Genomic DNA, 20,496 nt, shown 5'->3' with positions numbered 1-20,496 from the left:
ATCCCAAACTCCTAATTTATTTTCCCTCCCCTATCTCCTTTGGTAACCATAAATTTGTTTTCTATGTCTGTGGAGTTATTTCTGTTTTATATATAAATTCATTTGTGTCATTTTTCATTTGGGTTCCACATATAAGTGATATCATATGATACTTGTCTTTCTCTGTCTGGTTTACTTCTCTTAGTACGATAATCTCTGCTGCTGCTGCTGCTAAGTCACTTCAACGATAATCTCTAGGTCCAAACAAAAAAGATGGAAGTCATCATTGTGTTTTCAAACTGTTTAGATAAATGTATGGGAAGTGCCATTGTGGAGACTCATCAGCCAAACTCAGAAGGAATGTGTCAGATAAACTAGCTATACTAAGGGAACATGAGTTCATAGCACACTTTTGGAATTTCAAAGTTAAAGTGGGAGAAAGTAAAAAAGTAGTTGTAAAAGTAAAAAAGCTGAATCTTTGCCTCAGCTACTGGCTGTTTTGAACAAAAATGTTTTAATTATTTTTTTATCAGCTTCTCAGTTAACTTTGCATGAGGTTTTTGGTTGGTTGATTAATTAGTTATAAATAATAACCATATGAAAACCAAGTAGGATTAATATGGTAATAGTCTCATTGTATCTTTAAAAATATGCTATACTAGCAGTATTTATCCCCAGGATTTAACACAGCTTGCTCAGACTACTATTAAAGCTATGACTTTTTCAACAGTATAAAAATTTGTACATGAGAATTAGACGTTAGAAATTTATAATTTTGATAAAGGGATTCACAGATATTTTTCTCTATATTGCCAAATGATGCAATGTTATATTTTATCATTTTAAAGTAAGGCATTTTAAATACTGAGCGTTTAAAGTCATCATGAACATTACTACAGTTACTATAATCCTGGATTTTAATGTGAAGTAGGCAATTAAATTATGATCTCTAAGTTTGTATATAGAGTGACTGTTGTTATACAGAAGTCAAATAAGAAAGGATGGATTTGTAAATCCATCTTGAATAAACTACTGATTGTAAAACTATTTAATGCAAAGTGTACTTTAAATATCAACTAATAATTATTTAGTGACATATATTCATGGCACAGTACCCTTGTTTACTATGGTACTTAAATAGGATTAAAAAATTAAAATTTTGAAATTATTGTGGCATGCACTTTAAGCTTTGATATATATTTTTGACATAAGATAGAGGTCAGTGTATCCCAATACACAGTATATATTCACAAATGTAGTATTACTCCAGGAACTTACATTTATATACATGTACATACCCTGGAGAAGGAAATGGCAATCCACTCCAATATTCTTGCCTGGGAAATCCCATGGACAGAGTAGCCTGGTGGGCTATAATCTAGGAGGATGCAAAGAGTTGGACATGACTGAGCAACGAAACAACAAAAACACATACATATATGTGTACGTATGTGTGTGTATACACACATACGTATACATATATGTTTCATTCCAACTTTTAAAATATTTTTGAATTTATAATAGCTGTCTAAAATAAACATTTTCATTACCAATCTGAGAGACCAAACAGGGAATTCTGGATAACCAACCAGTGCAATTTTGAACTAACACTTTGTCAAACTAGATGAGCTTGGAATCAGAGAACTGTTGAACAATAAAAAAAAAAAAAATGATATATTTTGAAATAAAGTATAATACTTCATGGGAAATAGATGGGGAAACAGTGGAAATAGTGTCAGACTTTATTTTGGGGGGTTCCAAAATCACTGCAGATGCTGATTGCAGCCATGAAATTAAAAGACGCTTACTCCTTGGAAGGAAAGTTATGACCAACCTAGATAGCATATTAAAAAGCAGAGACATTACGTTGCCAACAAAGGTCCTTGTAGTCAAGGTATGCTTTTTCCCGTGGTCATGTATGGATGTGAGAGTTGGACTGTAAAGAAAGCTGATCGCCGAAGAATTGATGCTTTTGAACTGTGGTGTTGGAGAAGACTCTTGAGAGTCCCTTGGACTGCAAGGAGATCCAACCAGTCCATTCTAGAGGCGATCAATCCTGGGTGTTCATTGGAAGGACTGATGCTAAAGCTGAAACTGCAATACTTTGGCCACCCCATGCGAAGAGTTGACTCACTGGAAAAGACTCTGATGCTGGGAGGGATTGGGGGCAGGAGGAGAAGGGGACGACAGAGAATGAGATGGCTGGATGGCATCACCGACTCGATGGACATGGGTTTGTGTGAACTCCGGGGGTTGGTGATGGACAGGGAGGCCTGGAGTGCTGCGATTCATGGGGTCGCAAAGAGTCGGACACGACTGAGCGACTGAACTGAACTGAACTGAACTGAATGTCCTTTATGTTGAGTTAGGACTCTGCTGAAGTTCATCTTTGGCATCAGTGTTGAGTCAAAGTCAGCTATTTGGCTTTGACTTCATGCTCTGCTTGTGAAACTTTAAATAACCAAATTCCTACTTCAACACCACTCTGGCATCCTTGATTTTTTGCTTAATCTGTGATAATGGGCTTACATAGAACATATATATAATAAGGGTAATGGTACTAGCATTATGAACAATGTAAGTCATGAAGAATTATTGTTTGTTCCGTTAATATTCCCTTTCACATACCACTAAACCTTTTATTTGTAACTTAAGGAAATCTTCTTTGGAGTTTTACATCCTGGAAACTCCATCAGTGAGCTAAAGTTTGAATGAAAATTTATTATTGTGGGACTAAAACTTTGCAAGTTACCTGTGAATGCTGTTATGCATTAAAAACTAACTTAGGAAGACTTCCCTGTTGGTCATTGGTGGAGAATCTGCCTGCTAATGCAGGAGACAAAGGTTCAGTCCCTGATCTGGGAAGATCCTACATACTGAAGACCAGCTAAGCCCATGCACCACATCTAGTGAGCCTGTGCTCTAAAGAACAGGAGCCGCAACTAATGAGCCCACGTGCTGCAACTACTGAAGCCCACTCCCCACAGCCTGTGCTTTGCAACAAGAGAAGCCACTGCAATGAGAAGCTAGCATACAGCAACTAGAGAGTAGGCCCCATTTTCTGCAACTAGAGAAAAGCCAATGCAGCAACAAAGACCCAGCACAGCAAAAATTAAATTATTTTTTTGAGTTTTAAAAAATTGACTCAAAAAATAATAAAATTGGGTTTTAAAAAGGCTAACAGGGATAAATAAATACATAGGGAAATATTAAAAATATATTGAGTTAGTTTTTGAGAAAATTTAAATGAGATAGGAAGATAGAGATTAAATTGGATTTAACGTTTAGGTTATATGTCTTTTAAAAAGTTCTGCTTGTCAATTCTTTATGAGTTGTGGGAACACTTTAAAGGAGAATGTCAACTTTGCCACATTAAAGATATCATAATCAAGAAAAAATGAGAAATCAATGTTTTTGCAAAAGAATATCAAACTGTGAACATTTTAATAGTTAAATCATAGCAGGAACATTTTCTATGTCAGATGTATTTCTGTATCCTAGAAATTCCTTTCTTTGGTTGAGATACTTCCTTTTGGTCTCAGTTTCAGGAAAATAACTAGTTTACTCCCTATAATTCAGCATTTGAACAAAATATTTATTTGGTACACCTCTCATTGAAAATGTAATTTAAACATGGGCATTTTGCATACAGATTATAGTAAACCCCTAGTCAAATAATGATCAATAAGATGTTAGGTTTGGCAAATTATAAATCAACACGTGGCTCTCTGAGGGACAGCTCAGCACCTGCAGTAATTGTTGCCACTGGAGAGGAGTTCTGGGGACCCAGAGGTCAGGACTACTAGGGAAATTTAAGTTTGTAAGTAATACCCTTCTCTACAATTCAGTTATTTTGCCCATGTGTGTATACTGGTTTTTCAAATTGTAAAATTTAAGATGAAAAGTAAAAATTAATATTTCAATAATTCAAATTATTTAATATCAGATTGGTTCAATATAACATATGAAAATTACAATACCTCTGCAATAATATACTTTTATTATTTTTAGTTTTGAGTAACCCTAAAAACAAGCAGACCATTGTTAAATTAATTAATTCAAGTAGACTGACTTTACATAATGCCATATTAAAATTACATATTTAATATTAAAAATTATTACTGAATTTAGAAAATAAAAGGACATGGAAAGAATTATTTTTATTTTTGAGTGTCAGAGAGCTGCTCATGTATTAATAATTTTTACCATTATGTGAAGCCACTGGAATTTTTAAATTGTGTGTGCCCGTATAATCTAGATGAGAATCTAGATATGAATTACCAAATTTTCATTAATTCTTAGCACAGTGCTTGGCACTTAGTAGTTACTCTACAAACTCTGACTCTAGGAATAAAGAATTACTTGATTATCTGTGGTATTATATGGAATTTGATTACGAACTATTATTTTTCTTTAAATTCCTGAAAGAAGAAACCTTTTAATGCTTGTCTGTAGTCCCGACAGTGAATAGCAACAATCCCAAGTCACCATACAAAAGGAAATAGGGTTTCTCAATTTTTTTGTGGGCATGATATTTATTAATTACATAACTTTAAAACTTTGGTATATATTACTGTATGTATTACGTGGAACACAGCCTTGTCTAACTCAGTGAAACTATGAGCCAGGCCATGTAGGGCCACCCAAGACGACGGGACATGGTGGAGACTTCTGACAAAATGTGATCCACTGGAGAAGGGAATAGCAAACCACTTCAGTATTCTTGCCTTGAGAACCCCATGAACAGTATGAAAAGGCAAAAAGGACACCGAAAGATGAACTCCCCAGGTCAGTAGGTACCCATATGCTGCTGGAGATCAGTGGAAAAAAACTCCAGAAAGAATGAAGAGACAGAGCCAAAGCAAAAACTACACCCAGTTTTGAATGTGAATGGTGTTGGAAGTAAAGTCCAATGCTGTAAAGAACAATCATGCATGGGAACCTGGAATGTTAAGTCTATGAGTCAAGGCAAATTGGAAATGGTCAAACAGGAGATGGCAAGAGTGAACGTAGACATTCTAGGAATCAGTGAACTAAAATGGACTGGAATGGGTGAATTTAACTCAGATGACCATTATATCTACTATTGTGGTCAAGAATCCCTTAGAAGAAATGGAGTAGCCATCATGGTCAACAAAAGAGTCCAAAATGCAGTACTTGGAGGCAATCTCAAAAAATGACAGAATGATCTCTGTTCGTTTCCAAGGCAGACCATTCAGTATCACAGAAATCGAAGTCTATGCCCCAACCAGTGATGCTGAAGAAGCTGAAGTTGAATGATTCTATGAAGACCTACAAGACCTTCTAGAACTAACACCCAAAAATGATGTCCTTTTCATTATAGGAGACTAGAATACAAAAGAAGGAAGTCAAGAAATACATGCAATAACAGGCAAATTTCGTCTTGATGAACAGAATGAAGCAGGGCAAAAGCTAATAGAGTTTTGCGAATAGAAAACACTGGTCAGAGCAAACCCCCTCTTCCAACAACAGAGAGAAGATTCTACACATGGACATCACCAGATGGTCAATACTAAAATCAGATTGATTATATTCTTTGCAGCCAAAGATGGAGAAGCTCTATACAGTCAGTAAAAACAAGACTGGGAGCTGACTGTGGCTCAGATCATGATCTCCTTATTGCCAAATTCAGACTTAAATTGAAGAAAGTAGGGAAAACCACTAGACCATTCAGGTATGACCTAAATCAAATCACTTATGATTATACACTGAAAGTGAGAAATAGATTGAAAGGATTAGATCTGATAGAGTGCCTGAAGAACTATGATCGGAGGTTTATGACATTGTACATGAGGCAGGGATCAAGACCATCCTCAAGAAAAAGAAATGCAAAAAGACAAAATGGTTGTCTGAGGAGGCCTTACAAATAGCTTTAAAAGAAGAAAAGCAAAAGGCAAAGGAGAAAAGGAAAGATATACCCATTTGAATGCAGAGTACCAAAGAATAGCAAGAAGAGATAAGAAAGCCTTCCTCAGTGATCAATGCAAAGAAATAGAGGAAAACAATAGAATGGGGAAGACCAGAGATCTCTTCAAGAAAATTAGAGATACCAAGGGAGCATTTCATGCAAAGATGGGCACAATAAAAGACAGAAATGGTATGGACCTAACAGAAGACTGTAAGGAGATCCAACCAGTCTATTCTAAAGGAGATCAGTCCTGGGTGTTCTTTGGAAGGACTGATGCTAAAGCTGAAACTCCAATACTTTGGCCACCTCATGCGAAGAGTTGACTCATTGGAAAAGACCCTGATGCTGGGAGGGACTGGGGGCAGGAGGAGAAGGGGACGGCAGAGGATGAGATGGCTGTATGACTGCATCGACTCGACAGACATGAGTTTGGGTAAACTCCGGGAGTTGGTGATGGACAGAGAGGCCTGGCATGTGGCAATTCATGGGGTCGCAAAGAGTCGGACACAACTGAGTGACTGAACTAAAATGAACAGAAGGAGAAGATATTAAGAAAAGGTGTCAAGAATAAACAGAAGAACTATACAAAAAAGATGTTCAAAACCCAGATAATCGTGATGGCGTGATCACTCACCTAGAGACAGACATCCTGGAATGTGAAGTCAAGTAGGCCTTAGGAAGCATCACTATGAACAAAGCTAGTGGAGTGACAGAATTCCAGATAAGCTATTTCAAATCCTAAAAGATGATGCTGTGAATGTGCTATACTCAATATGCCAGCAAATTTGGAAAGCTCAGCAGTGGCTACAGGACCACAGCAGTGGTTAGTTTTCATTCCAATCCCAAAGAAAGACAGTGCCAAAGTATGCTCAAGTTACTACAAAATTGCACTCATCTCACACACTAGCAAAGTAATGCTCAAAATTCTCCAAGCCAGGCTTAACCAGTACATGAACTGTGAAATTCCAGACATTCAAGCTGAATTTAGAAAAGGCAGAGGAACCAGAGATCAAATTGCCAACTTCTGCTGGATCATGGTAAAAGCAAGAGAGTTCCAGAAAATCATCTACTTCTGTTTTAAGGCTATGCCAAAGTCTTTGACTGTGTGGATCACAACAAACTCTGGAAAATTCTGAAAGAGATGGGAATACCAGACCACCTGACCTGCCTCTTAAGAAATCTGTATGCAGGCCAGGTAGCAACAGTTAGAACTGAACATGGAACAACAGACTAGTTCCAAATAGGGAAAGGATTACTTCAAGGCTGTATATTGTCACCCTGCTTATTTAACTTATGTGCAGAGTACATCATGAGAAATGCTGGGCTGGATGAAGCACAAGCTGGCATCCATATTGCCAGGAGCAATATCAATCTCATCAGATATTCAGATGGCACAACCCTTATGGTAGAAAGTGAAGAACTAAAGAGTCTCTTGATAAAGTGAAAGAGGAGAGTGGAAAAGTTGGCTTAAAACTCAACATTCAGAAAACTAAGATCATGGCATCTGGTCCCATCACTTCATGGCAAATAGATGGGGAAACAATGGAAACAGTGAAAGGCTTTATTTTTCAGTTCAGTTCAGTTCAGTCGCTCAGTCGTGTCCGACTCTTCGCGACCCCACGAATCACAGCACGCCAGGCCTCCCTGTCCATCACCAACTCCCGGAGTACACTCAAACTCATGTCCACAGAGTCGGTGATGCCATCCAGCCATCTCATTCTCGGTCGTCCCCTTCTCCTCCCGCCCCCAACCTTTCCCAGCATCAGAGTCTTTTCCAGTGAGTCAACTCGTCGCATGGGGTGGCCAAAGTATTGCAGTTTCAGCTTCAGCATCATTTTGGGTGCTCCAAATTCACTGCAGATGGTGACTGCAGTCATGAAATGAAAAGATGCTTACTCCTTGGAAGGAAAGTTATGACCAACTTAGACAGCATATTAAAAAACAGAGGCATTACTTTGCCGTCAAAAGTCTGTCTAGTCAAAGCTATGGTTTTTCCAGTAGTTATGTATGGATGTGAGAGTTGGACTATTAAAGTAAGCTGAGCGCCAAAGAATGGGTGCTTTTGAAGTGTGTGTTGGAGAAGACTCTTGAGAGTCCCTTGGACTGCAAGGAGATCCAACCAGTCCATCATAAAGGAAATCAATTCTGAATATTCATTGGAAGGACTGATACTGAAGATGAAGCTCCAATACTTTGGCCACCTGATGAGAAGAACTGACTCATTGGAAAAGACCCTGATGCTGAGAAAGATTAAAGGTGGGAGGAGAAGGGGACGACAGAGGCTGAGATGGTTGGGTTGCATCACTGACTCAATAGACATGAGTTTGAGTAAACTCCAGGTGTTGGTGATGGAGAGGGAGGCCTGGCATGCTGCAGTCCACGGGGGTCACAAGCAGTCGGAGACAACTGAGTGACTGGACTAAACTGATTTCAGGTATACATCCTTGAAATACTGTTTTAAGGGAAAGTGAATAATCTTAAGATTTTAAGTTTATTATTATTCTATGATGCTCTAGTCCACTGATTGCCAGATTCCAGATTGTGCTTGCCAGTACACTAGTTTTCTGATCAACTGAACAAATCTTTTAACTTAGCTTCATTGAATTTTCACTTGTTGCAGGCACTTGTATAGGCTCTGGGGATAAATCTTTGACAATAACCGATAGTAAACCCTGCCATTATAAAACTTACCTTTTAGTGAAGAAGACCCACAACAAATAAAGTATATAGTGGTAACTGCTAAATAGAAAAATGAAAAAGCAAGTATAAGAGAAACTTAAGCAACCATATGAGATGGGAGAAGTTGAACTTGTAGACAAGATAGCCAGGGAAATAGTCCTGGGAAGGGACTACTTCCCCGGGAAGGGGCTATGTGAGTTGTGACCTTGGAAATGTGAGGATGCTCTTGAACAAGTTAATTAATTTTCTTGTACTTCAGTGTCCTCATCTCTAAAATGAAAGTAACGGTGATAGTAATAGTGGTTGGGCATTACATCAGTTATCATGTATGACGGCTTTGCAAAATTGATTGACAGAGTAGCACTATATATATATCTGTTAAATAAATCAGACAAAGAAACCTGCCAGAGGAGTGAGTTGGAGCCAGAGGAGCTGTATAAACAGTAGCTTAGTTTTGAACACATAAGACTGGAGGATCTTTTAGGGTTACAGTGAGATGTCAAATAAGCAGCCTGCAATTCAAGGAGGAGATCTGGGCTAGAGATCACTTGAATCCTAAGCCTGTACTTAGTATTTGATACTGAAATAAATTAGTGTAATTGTAAAAATAATTTATTGAGTTATTTTTTTCTTACATATTTGAAAAACACTGAGTTAAAGAAAGAGATCTAAGATATCTCTGTTACCAAACGTCTCAGAACTGTTTTACTTGCTAACATAAGCCATGGGTCTCCTAAATCAAGATAACATATCTCTGAGATCTCTTAGACTAACAGCATTTAGGGAGAACTGTTCCATAGAATACAATGCTGAATTTGTTATAATACTGCCTGAAAAAGTGAATTAATTCTTGCAAATCATCAAAACATAAAAAAAAAAACAACTCATGAAACCTTCAGAATGGCACAAATGATCAGCTAGTTGTTTCATATTTTAAAATAGTTTTGTATCCATAGAAAATAACTAAGCAAGTTGATGTGAAAACATTGTCTCATGAGCAGTGTGATAGTTTAATTTTTAAAAATGTCCCCCAGATTATGTGCAATTGGCGTATTCTATGGAACTTCAAAAACTACTGATGCCTGTGTTCTGACTTCAGAAATTATGATTTAATTTGGTGGGGCTGTGGTCAGAACACTGGAAATTTTAAAGGATCCCCAAGTGATTTGAATATGTAAATTCTTTGGGAAGCCATTCGTGCTAACAGAAATCCCTTTTTGACATTACTTTTATCTGTCCCTTATCTGTAATATTTAAAATATAAATATAGCAAAGTGATACAGTAATATATATATATATGAATAGTCATATATATATATATGAATAGTCACATATATATGAATTATATGTATAATTATATGTGTGTATATATATATATATATATACAGTCATATATATATATATAAATTAACAAAAGCAGTTCCCGTCTTTTGATGGGGTGCTCATGGTTTATAACATAAATGGCATTATTTTGAGAGAGGGATAACTTAGATATGGCATTGGGTTTTTTTTTCTTTTTGTAGCCTGAGGCAGTTGTAAAATAACAATGTAGCTTTTTACAACTGTGTATTCTCTAGTATTTTTTCATTTGGTGCAATTTTAACTGTTAATATTTTATCTATTATTTATCTAGTATTTTTTCATTTGGTGCAATTTTAACTGGTGCTTTGTACCATTTATTAAATAAAAAATTAAAAATAAATAAATATTTAATATTGTTAAAATATAATATTCTGTTAATTAAGGACCATTATTTGGGCTGATTTATCAAATGTTTATGTGCCTTCCGTTTATTATCCTATCATTGTGATACAATGGTAGTACCACTAATTTTCAATGCAAATGAATAGTATAATGGAATTCTACTTTAAGGTAAGTGGATATATAGGTTACCAAAGTTATTAATAAAATCTGAAAGCTAAATTATTATTAACATCTTAAGTATAGTCTCAGAAATAAATGTCTTTAGCCAAACTATAAAATGTTACTAGCCACTCAATCTGGTAGAATCAAATGGTACCATTTAGATTTCTTTAGACTGTTGCCTTACCAGAAAGCAATACTCATAGATATTGGGTTGACCAAAAAGTTTGTTCAGATTTTTCCAGGAGATGTTATGGAAAAACCCTAACAAAATTTTTTAGGGTTTTTGGCCGACCCACAATAGTATGCCCTTTAACAGAACATTTATGTGTGATAGTAACCAAGATGTCTTTCAGAACTGTATGAACCTGTTTTAATCAATTAAATCAACAACTATTGAGCACATACTAGGCAATGTTTTAGGAACTGAGTGTCTACCAGTAAACTAAGAAATCCTTGCTCCTAGTGAATGGTGGAGGGAGACTGTCAAACAAATAATATAGTTTAGGTGTGGTAACGGAGGAGCCTGGTGGGCTGCAGTCCATGGGGTTGCTAACAGTTGGGCCCAACTGAGCGGTTTCACTTTCACTTTTCACTTTCATGCATTGGAGGAGGAAATGGCAGCCCACTCCAGTGTTCTTGCCTGGAGAATCCCAGGGACAGGGGGAGCCTGGTGGGCTGCTGTCTATGGGGTCGCACAGAGTCGGACACGACTGAAGCGACTTAGCAATAGCAGGGATGGTAAATGCTCTAAAGAGAAAGAATGTAGATAGGTTGTGATAAAAGGTAGGTAGGGAGGGGCAGATTTTTATAGTGTGTTGGAAAACCTCTCACAGGAAGTGACCTTTGAGCTATCTAAATGAAGGGAGGGAGGGAGCTGTGAGAAGATTTGCAACCAGAGAGTGGCCTCAGGTCAGTTCAGTTCAGTTCAGTCGCTCAGTCGCTCAGTCGTATCCGACTCTCCACGACCCCATGAATCACAGCACGCCAGGCCTCCCTGTCCATCACCAACTCCCGGAGTTCATTCAAACTCATGTCCACAGAGTCGGTGATGCCATCCAGCCATCTCATTCTCTGTCGTCCCCTTCTCCTCCCGCCCCCAACCTTTCCCAGCATCAGAGTCTTTTCCAGTGAGTCAACTCGTCGCATGGGGTGGCCAAAGTATTGCAGTTTCAGCTTTAGCTTAAGTCCTTCCAATGAACACCCAGGATTGATCTCCTTTAGAATAGACTGGTTGGATCTCCTTGCAGTCCAAGGGACTCTCAAGAGTCTTCTCCAACACCACAGTTCAAAAGCATCAATTCTTCGGCGATCAGCTTTCTTCACAGTCCAACTCTCACATCCATACATGACCACGGGAAAAACCATAGCCTTGACTAGACGGACCTTTGTTGGCAAAGTAATGTCTCTGCTTTTTAATATACTATCAAGGTTGGTCATAACTTTCCTTCCAAGGAGTCAGCGTCTTTTAATTTCCTGGCTACAGTCAGCATCTGCAGTGATTTTGGAGCCCAAAAATAAAGTCTGACACTGTTTCCACTGTTTCCCCATCTATTTCCCATGAAGTGATGGGACCAGATGCCATGATCTTTGTTTTCTGAATGTTGAGCTTCAAGCCAACCTTTTCACTCTCCTCTTTCACTTTCATCAAGAGGCTTTTGAGTTCCTCTTCACTTTCTGCCATAAGGGTAGTGTCATCTGCATATCTGAGGTTATTTATATTTCTCCCAGCAATCTTGATTCCAGCTTGTGCTTCTTTCAGCCCAGCGTTCCTCATGATGTACTCTGCATATAAGTTAAATAAGGTGACAATATACAGCCTTGACGTACTCCTTTTCCTATTTGGAACCAGTCTGTTGTTCCATGTACAGTTCTGACTGTTGCTTGTGGCCTAGGTTGTGGAAATAGCTGGAGCAAAAGCTTGAAAGGGAGCAAATATTTGATGCATTCGAGAAGTAGCAGAAGGCTCGTGTAATAGAATGAAATGGAGAGAGACAGTGATGGATGAGGTCAGAGACATAGATAACACTCAGATAATATACTGAAAATACAACTATCATATGACCCTGCAGTCCCATTACTATAAATATACCTAGAGAAAACCATAATTCAGAAAAGCACATGCACCCCAGTGTTCATTGCAGCATTATTTAAAATAGCTAGGACATGGAAGCTACCTATTCAACGACAGAGGAATGGATAAAGAAGATGTGGTATATATGTACAAAGGAATATTACTCAGCCATAAAAAGGAATGAAATTGGGTCATTTGTAGAGATGTGCATGGACCTAGAGACTATCATACAGAGTGAAATTAAGTCAAAAAGAGAAAAGCAAATATCATATATTAACACATATATGTTGAATCTAGAAAAATGCTATAGATTATCTTATTTTTGAAAGAGAAATTGAGACTCAGACGTAGAGAACAAATTATGAACACCAGTGGGGAAAAGGAGGTGGTGGGATGAGTTGGGAGATTGGGATTGACATATATACACTATTGAAACAATATATAAAATAGCTAACTAATGAGAACATACTGTTTAGCTCAGGGAACCCTATTCAGTACTCTGTGGTGACCTAAATAGGAAGGAAATTCAAAAAGAAGGGATAAATGTGTATGTGAAACTGATTCACTTTGCCTTACAGTAAAAAAGAATACAACATTATAAATCAACTACAGTCCAATAAAATTTGAAAAAAAAGAAAACCAAAACCTTTTACTCGTAAATTTCAAACTGCTTTTAATTATAAGGAAAATGCATGTAACATAAAAATAAAAAATAAGTGCCAGCTCCTCATAGGCTGCAGTAAGTTTGTTTTTTTTTTTTTCCTCTTCTAAGTGTTCTCAGAAGCCATTAGAGGCTTTGCTGGGGAAGTGTCATGGTTTAATTTACTTTTAGAGAGATAACTTTGGGCTGATAGATGAAAAGTAAATTATCCAAAGGCAAGGTGAAAACAGGAAGAGAGTCAGGTAGTTATAGCAGTGTCTAGGCAAGAAGTGAAGCAGAGAGGCAGCAGACGAGATGGTGAAAGTTCTGATACAGAGGATTTGTTGATACTCCACAGAAAAGTATTTGCTCATGGAGTTTTGCTGTTAAGACACCTAAACACACGCAGCCAGGTAACAAAAAGTCACAGTCATAAGAGTTTCAGAATTTTAGGTTAAAGCTAGAATTAAATTAGCCGTTAATGATCTTTATATAGAAAGTATTTCCTTTGTAACAGAAATACCTTTCTTTATTAACCTATCCTCTTTTTATAGAAAAAAATAACTTTTAATAACTTTGAGAATCTGAGCTATCCTGTCATTCCTTTAGTCTCAGGATATGTCTTAAAATCTTAAGGAGCCAGAATCACCAAAATGACAGCTTTTGGTAAAACTGTTTGAAATTGTGATAAGCATAGCAACCTAAGGTTTCTCTTTTCATTTCTCATAAATCAGGTAAATTTGCATAATCTGAACCAGAAAGTTGTTTAAAATGAGTAGTTGATTTATTCTGTCATAAAATAGAGGAGAAATTTAGATATTATATGCTTAATTGATCCTTTTAAGTAAACATATTGCCTTATTTAGTACCTGAAAATGAAATTCAGTTATTTCCTTTGCCTCTCTGAGAAAGATCAAAATACCTTGATAATTGTCAAATGTATTTTTCTTTTGAGTGTTCACTGTTTCCCCCTGACATTTGAGTTTTCCCTCCCTACTTCTTTTTTTTTCATTTCTTTTTATATGTGTTATTTCCAAGTGTCTTTGTCTTTTAGTTCCTCACTTATACTAGCAATAAATAAAAGTCCAATAATTTTAATTTGAATACTGTTGAAAGTCCAATACTTTAATTTTCAAATGGAACTTGCTGTGTTTTTTCAACCGATCCTTGATATTAGCCCCAATACTATTATTTCTAGTACTGTTCTTGAATTGATAGTCTTTAACAGATAAATGATTATTGAAGAGAAAAAATATAGTGCTGATGACATAAAACTGATTTATCATCATATTAATAATTCTGGTAACATCACTTTTGTTGTTTGCATTAATCCAGTAATAATACTAAGGTCATTATATGAACTTTACTTTGTTATATTAGTGGGGCTTCCTTTCATTTTATAGCTGGCTTAAGTCCTGCCGAAATTCAGCAGTTATGGAAAGAAGTGACTGGAGTTCACAGTATGGAAGACAATGGCATTAAGCATGGAGGGCTAGACCTCACTACTAACAATTCCTCCTCGACTACCTCCTCCACCACTTCCAAAGCATCACCACCAATAACCCATCATACCATAGTGAATGGACAGTCTTCAGTCCTAAATGCAAGGCGAGACAGGTAAATTTCATGACATATTTTTGTTACTTATCACCAAATTTTACTTTCACTATTTGTAAAACTAAAAATAATGATTTGTACTTAACAGAGGCAGAATGTGTAGGACACAAATTAAATAGGTAGAAACTTTTAAATTATATATTATTTAATCAGAAAAAAAAAAAAAAACAGCTCAAATACCAGCAGTTTGATGGGTAGAATGGGGAATTTCCTGAAGAAAGTTATTTTATAATAAGTGCATGTAGAATTATTGTGTCAATATATTTTTATGGCTAAGATACTATAATTAACCTAATTGCTGAAATGAGAATCTTCTTACCATTTTAAAACTTAAGAGTGAGTTTCAAATCATTAAAGATGCATATATATATATGTGTATGTGTATATATATATATATACACATACATATATAGATATCCCCCTTAATATATGTTACAACCAAGTGCTTAGAAATCAGATACACAGGTATCATAAACCAGAAGAAAGATCTGGTTTGTCTTTTTTGTTTTTGTGGAATGAAGGAATTATAAATATATAATTAAAATGAACTTATAGTAACACCCTGGATAAATTTGCATCAAAATTCATAAAGAAAAATTTGATTTCAGTTACCAACACTAAGTACATTATATTAGATCATTTTTTTCAACTTAGTCTTTTTGGTTGTATAAAAAGTACCTTTGTAAAAGGGTTACCCATATACTTTTTATCCATTTAACTCTATTTAAGCATATGGTAACCTAATCAGATCCTTTAATGTGATTTTCATAAAATATATAAGGTAAAATAATCCTCAGTGAAAAATACCTTTTAAAAGATGGAACATAAGTACAGGATTTCTTTACAGAGTGGCTTAATCCCATATGATGTAGAGTTATAAAATTCATATTTCAGTGTAGTGGATTGACTGTTTTCTGTAATGTGAATACCTGCCTGTCTGCAATAAACTCTTTTCTCATAAACAAGTATTTTTTCAAAGAAACATGGATTTATACAGTACAGTTTAAAATAGAATGCTTTAGTTTGGTGATGTTTTTGGTCTTTCTTGGAGTATCATGAAAATTTTTTCTTGTTAGATTTCATTATTGTAAAATGGTGTGCTTTTGAATGCTTTCATGCTGTTGTTTTAATTGAGAGTAATTTGATGATTATATACTTCAGAAGTTGGTTGATGTCTCTAGGATCTATCTGATGCAATAGTCATTTATCAAAAGTCTTGGATAACTGTAAAAGAGATAGCTAATGAATACCATTCCAAAGTAGATTTTTTTTTTATCAACTATAACTAGCAGAAATATATATGATTCACACATAAATATTAAACAATGTAAATGATTCTGAAGGTCCATATTATCTCTAAAAAGAGCATATCAAAAATCTTGTGATGATTTTCCTATTACTTTCTTAAAAACACAGGTTTGGTTTTTTTTTTCACTTGACCACATATGAATATATATTTTTATTTAGAGGTAAATGTTACATTAAGGTCATGTGGCAGGATTAGCATATGATATTATACAGTCCTCTTAGTTTTTCATCCTTTATTAACAGTCATCTTTGGCTTTATTTCTCCTCTAATTGGAACATCATCTAGCCTTGGCAGTTGAACTATTCAATAGAACGATTAAATTTTTCTGACTGCTCTGAGCTGAATTGACCTGTTTTGACCTGTGTGTCACTGATCGTAACCTGACAGGCGCTAGCAGCCTGCAACGATTATGGCTTTTTGAGATGAATCTGACGTCGTGTTCTTTTGCTACAGCTCGTCACATGAGGAGACTGGGGCCTCTCACACTCTCTACGGCCATGGAGTTTGCAAATGGCCAGGCTGTGAAAGCATTTGTGAAGATTTTGGACAGTTTTTAAAGTAGGTTTTTTACTTTTTTTTAGCAGAGGGAGTGGGTTATATGGGAGTTTTAGGCAATTTTTCTGTAAATAAGCAAAAGAAAGCTGAAGAAAGAAAGTAAAGGTCCATCCTAAGGCACTCTGTATGTTTTGTGTATTTCAACAAGTGGATTAGCAAACTCAGGCTAAGAAGGTTAACTCTTCATCTTTACTATTCATGAGAAAATTTCACAAAAGGTCTTTGAATGAATAATAAAAAGTAGCCTACTATAATAGTGTCATTAATAATCCAAAGATATGTTTGTAGGATTCACTTAAATTTCAAGGTTTCTATAAAAATTTCCAGTAAGATTATGTGAGAAATCATATGTGCGTGTGTGTGTGTTTATAGAGACACACATATATTTAAACAAAAGACACATTTTAAACGCTTATTTTTATTGCAGAATTTTTATTTCTTACTTTAAATAATGTTTAATATATTTATTTAGTAAGAATAAAAAACTGAAAGTTAATCATAGCTAAAATTTTAAGATAGCTGTATTTTTTCCATGTTGTGACTTGTTGCCCTGAGAATCATAAAGCAACATACATGGCCCTAAGCTTGTTTGATAGATTGGAAGGCTTCTCTAACTTAAAATCAAAACTTTGTATTTCCTTAATTTCTTCATACAGTGATAATATATTTTTTAATTCATAAGAGGTTCTTTTTCAAATGAGAATATGCATCTTTCATGAAACATTTTCTACCCACAATTTCAGAATGCAAGAGATCTAAACAGAGAGCTATAGATAGGTTTATGGAGATGAGTAACTTCACAGGCTGAGACTCTTATGTTGTCATGGAGCAGCTAACAGGGTCAATGAACTGTTTCATGCTTCATCAACAATTAAGTTAATTAGCTCATTTGAAATTGCATTGCTTTGTTGCCAGGATGTTGGCAGAAACATCAAAAAGATGTGTTTACAAATGGTATACTACAGGGTATAGAGCAGAAGCACCTTAACAACAAGGCACAAGTACTTGGCATCATAATAACTGTATAACTGAATTACACGAAGACTTCCACAAGGAATTTTTTAACCTTTCTTTTACATTTCTGACCAATTAAAGGGAAAAAATGCTTCCTATGTTACTGTAGACTTTGTACATGGTCTTAATTGAAAATTTGCACTATCCGGAATAGTTGTGAGCTGCCATTTTGTTGGGTAGGAAGCTGATGCAAATGTTCTAAGCATAAAGAGCCCTTAAAATATTAGGCAACTTTGCTAAAGGTTTCTTATCTAAGAAAAATAATATTTATTAAAACAAGGACAGAACATAAGAATATTCATTCTTTGAAGAACTAATTTCATATTTCTTCATTTGAATATATTAGTCCCGATTAATATATTATTCTTTGTCATTAAGATTATTTAGAGGACTTTTGCTGCTATTTCTTAAGAATAGCAATTTAAGCCTTATAGCTCAGTCATCGTACATTTTTTTGCTCTAAGTTGTTATTTCTAGCAAAATTCAAATAAAGCTTTAAGAAAAAATATATATCTTTCAATATAATTTCCTTTATGACACATGGAAATAAACATTTTTATTCATCTCAAATTTGTATAAATATGAACTCTCATTTTACCCTCCATGAGTCTTTTTCATATTCATGCTAGTATTTAAAAATAAAACCGAAGAAGTTACAATTAAAAAAGCATTTCCTTTCAATTAAATATCAACTTTGGATCCAAAGACTGACCATTCTTCCAGTCCATTAACTTTATAGGGATGACAGAACAAATGACAGTAGATTTTAAGGCCCTCCTTTTAATCCATTTTTGTCATGATATGCTTAAGATTCTCTAAGTCAAATAAATGTGATAGATTCTGTTAATAGAGATAATGCCAGTATATGGTACTAAAATGAAATATTAATTTAATGTATTTTATACTGGTATTGTCTTTTTCTTGATATGTATGGGAAATTTGAAGAGAAATAAAATATGTTTTAATAAGTTAATTTCAGTTACTCAGGAAACAAAAAGTTGATTTAGTGTCTGTGTGGAAAGTGAGTTGAAGAAGACATTACCGTTAATACAGATTTTCTTGGAAAGAAGATTTTGCTTTGCTTTTGTAGTAACGGATAGAAAGAGAGTCTTGGAGGGAAAACTGTCAGGCAAGTCAAAATACTGTACAGTTTTTAACTCTCAAGTTTTTTGTACATACATTCTCCAGAAATTTGGTACCCAGTGTTTGTTATAAAAGTTTTTTGAGAAAATGCTATGGCATTTTTATTTCTAAGATGCACTAGAAATAAATTGTATAGCTTGAGCTGTACTTTGGTATCAGACTACTTATCCATTGTCTGGATTCAAGTAAAGGAAACTATCCATTATTACTATTTATCCTGCATATGTTTAATAGCAAAGGACAGTAGAAAATGTATTGAGTCCCAAACTCGCTTTCTCACATTGCATCACTATAAAAAGTGGTAGAATTACTCTATTTTTGCCCAGCACCACATAAAAAGCCATCACAGGACAACTGCTTATGAATAACATACATATTCTTAGCCATGTATACATATGCGTAATATGTATTCTTCAATATTCAATGAGGATTTTTTTCTACTGGATAAAAAAATAAGACTAAATTAGAAACTGTTATTTATAGCAGCAAAGGTGAAAGCAGAAAAATAGAAAACTAAAAGATAAAAAAGAAATCCTAGGTTAAAAAGGTATCTAGGAAAATTTTTGAATTACTGTGAAGTAGGTGTTCAGAGAAGGTAACCATTTTTCTAGTCACTCTTTCAGGATCTAAGATCACCAAAAGGATTTAATACTAGTTCTTCATTATTGTCTTATAAATGTCAAGGTGTAATAATATCCAACAAAACTTTAGTGTAGTTTGTCTGCAGAATTAATTATCATTTCATTGGCCCTATGTCAGCTTGAATGTAATAGATGGATTGACTTGTAAGAGCTTAAACCAAAAGGTTTACAATATATAACATTCAAGTTGCAGAACAAGTGTTTTTGAACTTGCATGTGCAGATGCCAGTAAACAAAATGTGGTCTGAGATACAAAAATAGAAATATTCTTTGAAGAAAGGCAAAATGGTTAGTATCAATAAAATCTCAATCTGTTAAAGAGTAATTAGTTGATACAATGAGTTAGGTTTATTGCAAAGCTTAATATTTTAAGGTTTAACACTATATAAAAAGCAATAGAAAAGGCAGTAGAGACAGAATATTTAATGGAAAGTTGTTATCTTTTTTTTCTTGCAGCTGACTACTCTAAAAATTATGCTCTTACTTAGTGTGTATTGTCTATTTCTTTGTCTTTGACTAGGCAGCATGGCTACAAAATTATGACCTCAAGAAGGCATGCTTTGAACTTGTCAGAATGTTGTTTCTTTTGGTGACAGTGCCCCCATCTCTCAAAACTAAGGCATCTCACATAATCAGCTAAATGAATAGTGACAGCTAACATTTTGTATTTAAACTCCTGTCAGTGTTTAAACATAAAAAGCTTGATGCAAAATAAATCAAACACCAGTGATATGCAAGTGAAACATTTTGTTAAAACAGTCTCTGACATACTTGGATTTAAATCTGATCCCATTTTAGCTTATAAAATGCTGTAACTTTAAATGAATTTGGGAAAAATCTAGAGGTTAAAATTGAATTGCTAATCTGGGGTATATATAATTGAAGTTACCACATGCATTCATAACCTTAAAAGCTTCATTAAAGAGAATTGTGCATTAAATAAATTGGAAAGATTCTTTCCTACTTTTTATCTTCCTGAAATGCTTGCTTAATTGTTTTTTAGAAAGAATTTGACTGCCTATTTACATTTTTTCCTAGTTAACACTACCCACC

At 35.1% G+C, this 20,496-nt stretch overlaps 1 protein-coding gene across 2 annotated transcripts in view; it reads left to right on the top strand.

The window, feature by feature from the left end:
* Positions 1-20,496, top strand: part of FOXP2 (forkhead box P2) — a 341,699-nt gene that overhangs the window by 265,369 nt on the left and 55,834 nt on the right. For both annotated transcript variants that reach the window (XM_088834526.1, XM_055420840.2), the window contains exons 8-9: positions 14,568-14,781; positions 16,544-16,648. In XM_088834526.1, the coding sequence (XP_088690652.1) occupies positions 14,568-14,781; positions 16,544-16,648 (319 nt within the window). The remainder of the gene's footprint in view (positions 1-14,567; positions 14,782-16,543; positions 16,649-20,496) is intronic.

Source organism: Moschus berezovskii, chromosome 3 (genome assembly GCF_049115385.1).
Source record: "Moschus berezovskii isolate FMDL1 chromosome 3, NW_MosBer_1.0, whole genome shotgun sequence".
NCBI classification, from domain to species: domain Eukaryota; kingdom Metazoa; phylum Chordata; class Mammalia; order Artiodactyla; family Moschidae; genus Moschus; species Moschus berezovskii.
This window is presented reverse-complemented; position numbering and strand designations above follow the sequence as displayed.